The sequence below is a fragment of the Cyclopterus lumpus genome, chromosome 17, assembly GCF_009769545.1.
Source record: "Cyclopterus lumpus isolate fCycLum1 chromosome 17, fCycLum1.pri, whole genome shotgun sequence".
Classification (NCBI taxonomy): Eukaryota; Metazoa; Chordata; class Actinopteri; order Perciformes; family Cyclopteridae; genus Cyclopterus; species Cyclopterus lumpus.
Window position 1 is genome coordinate 6,897,763 of NC_046982.1, and position 11,416 is coordinate 6,909,178.

Below are 11,416 nucleotides of genomic sequence, written 5' to 3' on the forward strand. Positions count from 1 at the left end.
ATTCTTGAAGGTCAACCTTGAACCAATCGGTTGGCGTGTCTGGAACGACGGCCACCTTAGTTGAAGGTTAATGTGCTAGCAATGAAAGAGCCGTCCGGCGTGTGGATGCATTCACCTCTTCCCCGCACTGGCGGGATTTACCTCTGTTCAGGTTTACCCTGTTCTGCGGAGCATAGCTTAGGAAACCTCTACCGATAAAGAGGTTTCTCAGCATTAATGGGTCAGGATTGGATGACTAGCTCCTTTGAGCGTGGACTGAATGGTTAAAAAAAAAGAAAAAAAAGCCTCTTAGCTGAGCGAATACATAGAGGAGCCTGAGAGGAGTGACAGTGGGCTCTGTTTGTCTGCTTTAGTATTCCCATCCCGTGTCCTTCGTCAGGAAGACGGTCTTCGGGCACACGCACGCACGCACGCACACACGCACACAAACTCCCCAAATGTTCTGATATCTCCCTCTTTCTGTCTGCCTCCTCACTTGAGATTAGATTCTCAGATCAGTATGCAGTTTGAATGGGCCTTCTCCCACTAGAGTAAATAGCTGTTTAGAGTGTCTTATTAAAGCATGATACCCAAAGCATGAACTCCATACTTTACTTTTCTCTGTCGACTGCATAATGACTGCAAAAATGAGAAGCGGCATTCTAATAGTATTTATTCCCATCTATGTGTACTCCCCCCCACCCCCTTATAAATATGTATGTGCTGAGTTTGTGTGTTTGTCACTCTATGGCCCACGCAGGTGTGCCTCAAGCGAGCGGCACAGGTACTCTGCAGATCCACCTTCTGGATATCAACGACAACGCTCCCAAGGTGTTCCCTCAGGAGACGGAGGTGTGCCAGAAGCCAGAGCCAAATGCCATCAACATCACCGCACTGGACGGAGACCTGAACCCCAACGCTGGGCCCTTTGCCTTTGAGTTGGCCCACCGGCCCTCTGACGTCAGGAGAAACTGGACCATCACGAGAGTCAGCGGTGAGGCTCAGAGCGCTTTCCAGTCAAATGTGTGACTGTAAAATGGGGGGGGGGGTGGGGAGAAGCTCTTTTCAGCATTTAAAAAAAAAAAAAAAAAAATTCAATTAATCACGATGAACAATTAGAAATAAATATGGTTTTAACATTTAACAGTCGTTGTTTCGTAATTAAAGAGCGAGTCATTGTTGTAAACAGTGGAGGCAGCCCACTGCAGGTCAGGTGGAGACAAAAAAAAGAAATTAACATTACCATGCAGACATTAATTGTTTATGCTAATTTGAAGGGGGGGGGGGAGACAAAAACATGAGTGGTTTGTGTGTTCAGCTATTAGATGGTGTGAGTTGAAAAGCAGTGAATATATCTTAATAGGATAATGGCATTTGGATTTATTGCAGCTGGGAATTGAGCCTAAGCAGCATTATCAAAAAGGTATTCAGTAGATTTATAAGCTCCAAATCTAAATCCCGACCATGTTTTGGATTAGATATGCTGATGCAACTTCCAGGTAGGAATTTACGCTGCATATTTGCCGTAAAAGGAGTGTAATCTTACTGTGTAACACGGCCCATACAAACGACTATTCAGAGTTTCCATTTAATCCCCCCTGAAAGAAGCTGAAGAAACACAGTGTTGTTTTATATTTTCATACACATTGAGTAACTTAATCTCTCGTCTCACCGCCGCCTACGTGTTTGCTCTGACGAGGCGCCACCCCGGATCACTCACTCACGCTCCCTTTTTGCCCCGCTCATCTCCCAGGTGACTTTGCTCAGGTGAGCCTGAAGATCGGCTTCCTTGAAAGCGGCATCTACGAGATCCCCATCATAATCACGGACTCGGGCAACCTGCCCATGTCCAACACCTCCTATCTGCGGATCAAAGTGTGCCAGTGCGACATGAACGGAGACTGCACCGACCAGCAGCACATCATGGCGGCCGGCCTGGGCACCGGGGCCATCATCTCCATCCTCCTCTGCATCATCATCCTCCTCAGTGAGTGTCTCAGCGGGCCCTCTCGAACGGCATGTCACACAAACGCACACGGGGGGGGGATTACAAAGACAGCTAAACGTTATCCGAGATGCGGCTAGATTACTGCAGGATTACTAAAAAGATAGCCTTGTTCGGGCGCACATCCAGGCTCTAAAGCATCGGATCCGATTACATTTGTCTGAAAACATGTCATTTATTATGTTTTGTAATATGACATCTCTCCCTCCCTCTCTCTCTCTCTCCCTCTCTCTGTCTGTCCTTCAGTCCTCGTGCTGATGTTCGTGGTGTGGATGAAGCGGCGCGACAAAGAGCGCCAGGCCAAGCAGCTCCTCATCGACCCAGAGGACGATGTGCGAGACAACATTCTCAAGTATGATGAGGAAGGCGGGGGAGAGGAGGACCAGGTGAGAATGATGTGGTAGACACAGAGGGCAGACTCCTTGTAGCAGTTCTGTTGTCCCTGTTGTCTCCATCTGCTTATCACTATAAGCGATCGTGTCTTGCATATATTTACATATTTTCTTCCCCACAAATTAAGGTGCACATGCAGCGCCAATTTCTCCGAAGATATCAGGGGAAACAATATGTAGTTTTGGTTTCAGCAAAATGGGTACTAGCATCTAAAAATGTCAAACAACAGCCGAGCCAAATGCACCATGAAGCGGTGCAGTGTTGCTGAAAGGGTGACACGAGGCGAGTGCGTTGGGGAGGAAACATTCAGGTCACATCTACAATATGCAGCAGAGGAGCAGTTTCTGTAGAGCTGAAGCAGTGTACGGACAAAGGGCCCCCCCCCCCCCGCGAGCACACATGCACTTACAATGCATTCCTTCTAGTCCTGCTTGTTATGCTGCTCCGAGATGCATTTTGCAGTCGCAGCGCCGAAGGGAGGAGCCTGGAAATGGCAGCTTTGTGCTGAAAGAACGGAGCTGGGAATCGAAAATTCGGAATCGATAAGACGAACACATTTTCAATCGGTTCTGGAAATATTGGAAGCGCTTCCTCATCTGGAACTGGCTCCCGCTTCCCTCTCTCTCTCTCTCTCTCACTCGAGACACACACACACACACACACACACACTAGAAATGCAGTGCCACGGGCGTCAATAAAGTCCCTTCTCTTCATCCCCCTGCGCTGATCAGGCATACACAAACTCAATTGTCCTAATGACCCCTTGTTAGCAGAACGGAATCATTTTATGGAAAAAATAAATGCCGCATTATACCAAATGGGCTGCTTTTCTTGCCGCTGGCTGAAGCGCTCCGGTGGCTTAGGTAGAGCGGATGCGAGCGGGAGGCCCCGGTCTGACCCAGCACGGTGCCAAATTAGCCTCGGAGACTTGTAATTGGTGAGCTGATGTCATTCCGAGATCGACATCTGCTGCGGCACAATAATGAAGCTCCGGCTAAGGCGACGATATGACTGCATAACCGTCGAACATCAGCCGGTGATTAGGCGGGTGGGAGTACACCCACTGGCCTGTTCGCGTCCTCGGTTTCACACACACAACACGGTCAAACCTGCGGACCGGAACATGTTGAAAAGGAAACACTAACTTTTGTAGGGGGGGAGAGCCAGCTTCAATTCTTTGAGTGATCACAGAGGAGGGCAGGAGAAAATGGTCTTGTCTGTGGAATCGGGGGGGGGGGGGGGGGGTTGGCCCTTGCTCTCCCAGCGATGGGGTTTTTATAATGCCCACCTCTGTTCTCCCTATCTCCCACTGGGGAGGAAATTGAAGTGTCAGACCATTGGGTGCTTTCAGAGTATATGATTTTAGTCGCCCCGGCTTGTTTTGGTTTGTGAAGCACTCATTTAATCAAAGGCAGACAGCTGAACATGCTCAGAGGGGGGAGGGAGGGGTGGGGGGGGGGATGTACAAATAAGATAAGGGAGAAATCAAGTTGAGTGCACAGGATTTGCAGGTGAAGAAAAAAATAAATAACTGCATGTAAGACAGAGATGCGTCATCGTGCTTCTTTAAATGACCTAAGAATGATTTGACGCACATTAACCTCGGAGACAGCGAGGCTTCGGTGGAATGTTTTAAATAAAAGGTTTGTTTTTCTGGAACAAAGCAAATCAGACCTGTTTATGCAGATCGTATAAGTGCCTCGTGTTTTTTGGTCACCAGAGACACGTTTAACATGTCAGAGGAACTGTATCATCTCCAACATCAACAAGATAATTCCGGTTTATTACAATCTGGGGCTTATTTTTGCACCTCTGGTCATTAGATACTGTGCGGTTATTAATGAAGCTTAAATCGGACCTCCCACTCTTTTTTTTTTCTCGAGATCGTTTTCCAGGACCTTTTCCAGGACCTTTTTCAAGGACCTTTTCAGCGATGAGCGCTGGTGACAGACGGGGATCACGCCACTCGCAGCATATGTTCCTCTCTGTGGACATCTGATTTAAAAGACTAATCTAATCTAGTTCACATGTACACAGGCGATTTTATTTATTCTTCATTCGGAAAGCGGAACGAGCATGGTTTTAAAAAAAATCTCCCGTAGCGCATTCTGGCGCCTCTGTTCCTCAATGTAGTGGCGTAACTATCTTTTTATGTGTCGACGTGTGAAAAGATGCGTCGGCAGGTTATTTGGCCACGCCCGCCGCTCCATAGACGCATCTTCACCGTAGCGGAATGATGTCGGCTCAATGGTGACCCCTTACAAAAAAAGAGATGGCGGCGAACATTTGAGTTTGAGACCGGGGGGGGGGGGGGGGGGGGGGGGTTCCATTCCTGCACGACCCATCCAGGGTGTACCGATGTCTGCTGGGATCAGCTCCTGAAACTTAGCACACAGTCTGGTAAAAGAGGGAGACGGCACGAAGCTAAGCGGACCGGCTGCTATTGAACAGACGGGCAAGTGAGCGGTGTACATTTTTCTCTTCCAAGTCTCCGCAAGACGGCAAACTTCCCAAAATGAACGATCTATTTAGTTAAGACGTGTTAATGCCAGATGATATATAAACTGTCATATTGGGTAGGCATAGCCAAAAGTGAGCACGCAGGAAAACGTTTGTAATAATCCATCCCTGTACAGGAAACTGTATGCATCCTGTGTGATCACGTGACTGTTTCTAAAAAAAATTAAAAGAAATAAAAACTCCAGAATTAGATACGTGTGTACAATATTATTATTATTATTATTATTATTATTATTATTATTATTATTATTATTATCATTATTATTAGTTTTTGGCAAAAGCAATGAACTCAATAAACTCAGTCCCGTTATTTTTTAATTGCTCAGCTATGGCTCGCGGCGGATCAAGTGTGCAAGGCTTAGCAGCGTTCAGTCTCGCGTGTTTGAATGTGGGTCATGAGGGCCGGGGGCGGCCATTTCAGCAGGCCAGAGTACATGTGAGGAGTCCATTCCCAGGGGGGGGGGGGCTGGTGTGTGTCATTAGACCTTCCTGCTGAGTCCAGCCATTATAAGCCTCCGTTGCCGCGTCCTGACCCCGCCGCTGTGCGACCCCCGGAGAAGGTCAAACAGTAGTTGGAATGAAATGGACCAAAGATGATGGATGGCGTCACTGCGCGATGTGTGTCGCCCATTGTTCGTGCTCCGGCGAGCCTCGGGCTTCGTCGTCATTCCCCGCGAAATCAAATTACACATGAATAATCAATGTGTTTGTTTTGGATCTGCCGCCGTACTTTATTAGTGTGGACTCAGAGTTGGTGTTTGTCAAGTGGCCACATGCTTTGTCGTGTTTGTATATCTGGGCTGTTTGTGCACCGTCACAGGGTTTATATTTATTCTCATGTTTATTTTTACATTGGAGCGTTGCAGCCTCCCCCCCCCTCCCCCCCCCCCTGGGAGTGAGCGTGCAGGCATCTTTGTGTGTAGGTGCATGTACAACTGAGCAAAGGCAATTTGGATGGGGGGATATTAGAGATGGATGGATTACCGAAACTCTTCTAAAGAGGCACAATCCATCATGCACGCTTATTAGGCACACACCCCGATTGTCAAATGGCATTTTCTCCATCATATCTGCTGTCACCGGGACACCATCCAGTCATTCGGCTCCGCTCTGCTCCTCCCCACAACTCCTTTCCTCTCTTCACTCCTTCCCCTCCTCCTCCTTCTGCCCATGACTTTGCACAAACTGCGCGCCATTCAGGTTGCCTTGGTAATGTTAATAGGATTAGCGATGGCTTATGCATATCCACCATCCCGTGTCTGGGCATTGATTAGAGCAAAGCAGTCGCCTGCACGTCCTTCCTGCAGCACACCACACAAGTACAAACACTCTGCGGCGTATGATGTGGTCCTCGGCTTGGACCCCCTCAGTGCGGACTCTTTGGATGTGTCAAATTGTCCCTGGGCTTGTGCTTCACAGACAAGAAGATTTCAAGTTTCCCTCGGGTACCCTCCGCTCTTTTTTCCGTTGCGTTCAAACTTTAAAAATCTCTTTCCCCTCCACTCAGTTGAACTTCCTCGTCCTCTGTGCAGAGCAGGATGTGTTTTACCTATTTAGATAATCACACTTGAGTTCGTGGTCCCACTTAGCTAACTCCCATCTGTCCATGTGTTGTCCCCCCCCCCCCCCCCCCCCCCCCCCTCCCAGGATTACGACCTGAGTCAGCTCCAGCAGCCGGACACGATAGAGCCTGATGCCATCAAGCCGGTGGGAATCCGCCGTCTAGACGAGAGACCCCTCCACCCTGAGCCACAGTATCCCATAAGATCAGCAGCACCCCACCCTGGAGACATCGGAGACTTCATCAATGAGGTAAGACTAAGAAAGAAAAAAAAAATATCCAGCACACACACACAACAGAGTTCTTGTAAGAACTGAGATTGCTTCGTTGTATGGTGAAATGAAATCCCAGGAAGGCGGATGAGGTGCAAGAATCTGTGCGGCTCCAACGCGCGCATTTCATTTTCAAGCTGAATGACTTTTATCATCACAAACTTGTATCTAAATAAACAATTTGGTTTATAGGACTCATCAGGCGGTCGTGCACTCCTCAGCCTTGGAAAACTTTTAAATTGAATCAATTATTCTTCTTATTGGACTTGTTTTCATCTTTCCCCCAGCAGAGAGCAGCCGCTTCGCTCACGGCGCGCACACAAAAGGCCCAAAGAGTACATGATGCTAACTCACTTCGACATAATTGTTTTTCTCCTCACTTTCCGGCAAAGTAGAGTTATAGATATGTCAGCATAGAAATAGGAGATGAGAGAAGCAATACATTGGCTTTCTATCGGAGTGCACTATACCGAGTGCCTTCGTTTGCCTGAGGCCATCATTGACTCCAGCATGAAGGGAAAATGTAAAATGAAAAGAGCAGTCATGCATTTTTCACAAGCTCCAACAGACAAGAGTTTCACAGCATTGCAAATGGAGTTCTCCCCTAGTTTTTGGACGGCACCCATGTTTTTAAATTAGAACTCTCGCTTTCAGCTCTGCTCCCCGGCAACCCCCGTCTCTCAGACGCCTTTACCCAGACGTGTCGCGAAAGCACTTAATGCATTCGTCGTAGCGGCCGATTGGGCCGAGTTGAGATTTTATGTTTTGCGGCCGCTCGGCGGGGGACGGTTGCGCCGTCCGTCATCGGGCTTGTTATTTTAGCGCTTCTCGCAAAGGCCGTCGAAAAAAACATTCCCCAGTCTGAGCGCCCTGACCCAGAAAAAGGGCTCGCTGCAGCCAGACGACGCTGATCTGTTTCGCAGTCCCAGATTTCAGCTCGAGCTCAGTCACGGTGGCTCTGGCGCTCACGCGGAGCTGGAATCTGACCTCACTGATAACGGCTCGCCGCCAGAGGAGTGGGGAGACGGGGGAGGGGGAGGGGAGGCGTCTGATCGCCATCCTGAAAATGTGCACACGCCCCAGGTGCTTGTGGCTCTTAATTAAATTAGAGGGACAAATACATTAGGCAGAGGTTTAGTATAAGGACTTTAACCTCACAGTCGGACAAACAAAAGGTCTGGTAGACACCTCCTGGTCTGTTCTGTGGGGGTTGGGGTGTGTGTGGGGGGGGGGGGGTGTGTGGCACCACCGACTTGTCATGACCTCGGTTGGTCACAGGTGGACACAGTGCCAAACAGAGGGAGACAAAGCTGAAGTGATTGCGTTCGTTGTCGTTTTTCTGCCCTGCCGAATAGAAACACCAGTGGTTGTCTTATTACACGTCTCTGTTGTCTGCGGGACGGAGCACCATGTCACCCCAAGGTCGTCTCCGGCACAGGACCCCCCCCCCCCGCTGGCTCGGTTATTATGAAATTACGAGCCTGAGTTCTGTGATTGACTAACCTTATGAAACTGCCAGTGGGTTTTCTTTTGGTTGGAGATGGAGGGGGCCATAACCAGCCGAGCGATTATGGTTGTAATTGTAATGCGCGATCCATCTGTCATATTTCCCACCAAACTATCAGCAACGCAGCCCTGAGCAAATACTTAACGGAAGCTTACAAGTGGAAAATAATCGCTAAGTGCCCAGGCACTTTAATTCAATCCGTCTTTTTATTCGAGCTGCAATGGCAGCACATAGGAAACAATGAATCTTTGACAAGTTTCCAATAGGCCCAGGTCTCAATTTAAATTTTTTGTTCTGCGTTACGTTTTTGTTCCGTGTTAGCTCCACTTCTGTCAATTAATTTCTTATTTGCTGAGTTACCTGGCAGAAACCAGACTTGGATCCGAAGTGGTTCATGGCAAAAGCACATCTCAACTCCTAGATTAGCAATCCATCACGCCTCATGAGTAATAACGGGAATGAGGCTGGAAATCAATAACGATCCATAAGGAGCTCTCGTGCCGTGACGAGGATTCCTGGGAATTAAACCCTCCCCTCCTAACGCATAGCTCGTCTACAACTACTGTTTACATGGGACTCTGCAAGGATATGATGTGTTATAGATGCTGCTATCTAGATTAAAAGACAGAGCTGGAACTGTTCTGCGGCTCTTGGAGAGGACGGGAGGGAAGGGGGGGGGCGGGGGGATTATTCCAGTCATCTGAGGCCGCTGGACAAATCAATCTTGGCTTTTGATCAAGCGGCAGATAATCCGAGAAGCCCAGAAAACATCAGGAGAGTTCAGACCCGAAGACGGCGTAAACTCCCAGCACCACTAGAGCCTGATTAATCTGACTTCCTGAGCGAGCGCCGGTAGAACCGTTGGCTGGGTCGGCCGGATGGATGATTACGTCCGCGTGCGCCAAAGGTGTCGTCGCGCAGACGTGATTTAAATTGTTTGATGTAACCGCGGTTTGGTTTTCTTCCTGTACAGGGACTCAAGGCGGCAGACAACGACCCCACCGCTCCTCCCTACGACTCCCTGCTCGTGTTCGACTACGAGGGCAGCGGCTCCACGGCCGGCTCCCTGAGCTCCCTCAACTCCTCCAGCAGCGGGGGCGACCAGGACTACGATTACCTCAACGACTGGGGCCCGCGCTTTAGGAAACTGGCGGACATGTACGGTGGAAGTGATGACTAGAGCACCCACTCCGCGAAGGAAGAAGAGATGTGGAAGAAGAGAAAAGAAGAAAAAAAAAGAAAACAAAGGAAAGATTTCCTGTTGATGGACACGGACGGCTTCTGATATCCCCCGAGAGTGACGGAACTGTGACAGAATAGATACGAAAACAAAAAATACAAATAAACAAACATTGATTCAGAATTTTTTTCTAAAACAACCAACCTAGGCTTATTGTTGTAGTCTACGCATACATATGCTTGTTGAAAGCTTAGGCGCATAGGCTGTGGTCCGGTTATGGAGGATGTGGGGAGGGAACACTGGTGGGCTGTCGCCACTCGGATTGTTGGTATTGAATGCGCTCAGTTACACTTGAATTTCACAGTACAGAAGCACTGGGATATAATGTGCCTTTTTGTACATTTTTGGATCTAAATGATTAGTTTTATGTTCAAGGCTTTAATGGTACTGACTTTTGGAGTGATTTCAAACAAAGTATGTTACACTCTGGTATGCTTCTACATGCTTTTTTTTTTTCTTTCTTTCTTTGGTTACACAACGCTCCTGTTTGTTGAAAATTATTTAAATATACTACAAAGACGAAGAAATGAAGGATCTTCTGTTAGTTTGGACGGAAAGAAAACCAATTAAGAACAGCACTGTACATTACGCTAGACTTCGAGACTTTTTTCACGGAAAAAAAAAATCTAATTATGCAGCTGGTTGCAAATAAAGGGAGTTATAAATCATACTTTTGTAGCAGATTGTTTTTCCATTTGTTTCTGAGGTGATGTAGTATTTTGCAAAAAAAAAAAAAAAAAAACAGTTTTGGTCTAATCTATGTACACTTCATTTGCCTTAGTCATCATCTAATATTTTCAACTTTACTTCACTGTAAAAAGATGTGTGTACATAATGTTTCTTTTTTCTCCTTGATCTTTTTCTTTTATTGTAGTATATGAAAAAGTGCAAAAAGTTCCAAACTTGTAAATGTATAATTTGGACTACAAATTCAAGTTCTTTTGCATGTTTTTATCTTTTCATGACAACAAAAATTCAAAATGTTGTTTCCCAAATTTATTTACAAAGTGGCAAAAAAAAAAATAAAAAAAAATCTGGGTGACATTTAAATGTGTAGAAGTTACATTTTTTTTTTTATAAAACGTAAAAAAAAAAATTGCATTGATTAAAAATGGAAGTAGTGATCTTGTCAGCACAACTGTTGAATTTGTACCAAAAAGGGGGTGTGGGGGGGAGGGGGGGGGGGTGACATGCTAGGCACTAATTACTGAATCAGCTTTAAGACTGGAAAAGGTTTTGGACTTGAGCCTTGAGGATAAATGTGTACTGGAAAGCAAATTATACATCTCTGACCCCGACCATCCAAATAAAATGTTAATTTTGGAGCTAAAAACTAAACTGCCTCTTTTATTTATTTGTTTTTTCCTCAAACTCAGCATTGTTGCAGAGGCGTAATTAGATTGCAAATTGTGCAATCTATCTCTCAGGACAATAGATTTAAACAAAAGAAGGAATAAAAAGGTCACTCGACAATACTTCACCAGAGGGGAGAATAAATCATTTCATACGCTTATTTGTTTACACACGTACACAATCCAAACTCTTTAGGCCAAGTGGTTGGATGATAAGTTGTGCGGCTTGCAGGGTAAGAAGTAAACAAACTCCTTGTGCAACACTATCCGAAGTCAAGGGCGAAAGCTCGTGGAAATGCCAAAAATCCACTCGGCACCCGTCTGCTATCTTCCTGTACTAGAGGTCAGATTGGACTTGACCTCTAGGTGAAGCATGCCTTTAAAAAACGGGGCATAGGACTCGGCATGCTTCACCCCTGGGACACGTGGAAGGATGAAGACGAGGCGCGTCTTCATCCTTGTCCATCCGCGTGTGTCCGCCGTCACCGTGGGACCGTTTCTCATTCGCACAGCTGCACCCAGTCGAGTAGAGACATGAACAAGGCTTATTAATTCAACCAAATTAGACGCGGGCAAGTGTGGTCTTG

General features: G+C 46.9%; 1 protein-coding gene across 1 annotated transcript in view; it reads left to right on the forward strand.

The window, feature by feature from the left end:
* cdh2 (cadherin 2, type 1, N-cadherin (neuronal)) overlaps nucleotides 1-10,361 on the forward strand; it is a 57,550-nt gene extending 47,189 nt beyond the window's left edge. The window contains exons 12-16 of the mRNA XM_034555269.1: nucleotides 740-973; nucleotides 1,733-1,966; nucleotides 2,231-2,370; nucleotides 6,545-6,709; nucleotides 9,211-10,361. Coding sequence (XP_034411160.1) covers nucleotides 740-973; nucleotides 1,733-1,966; nucleotides 2,231-2,370; nucleotides 6,545-6,709; nucleotides 9,211-9,417 — 980 coding nt within the window. The 3' untranslated portion in view covers nucleotides 9,418-10,361. The remainder of the gene's footprint in view (nucleotides 1-739; nucleotides 974-1,732; nucleotides 1,967-2,230; nucleotides 2,371-6,544; nucleotides 6,710-9,210) is intronic.
* The last annotated feature ends 1,055 nt before the right edge of the window (nucleotides 10,362-11,416 follow it).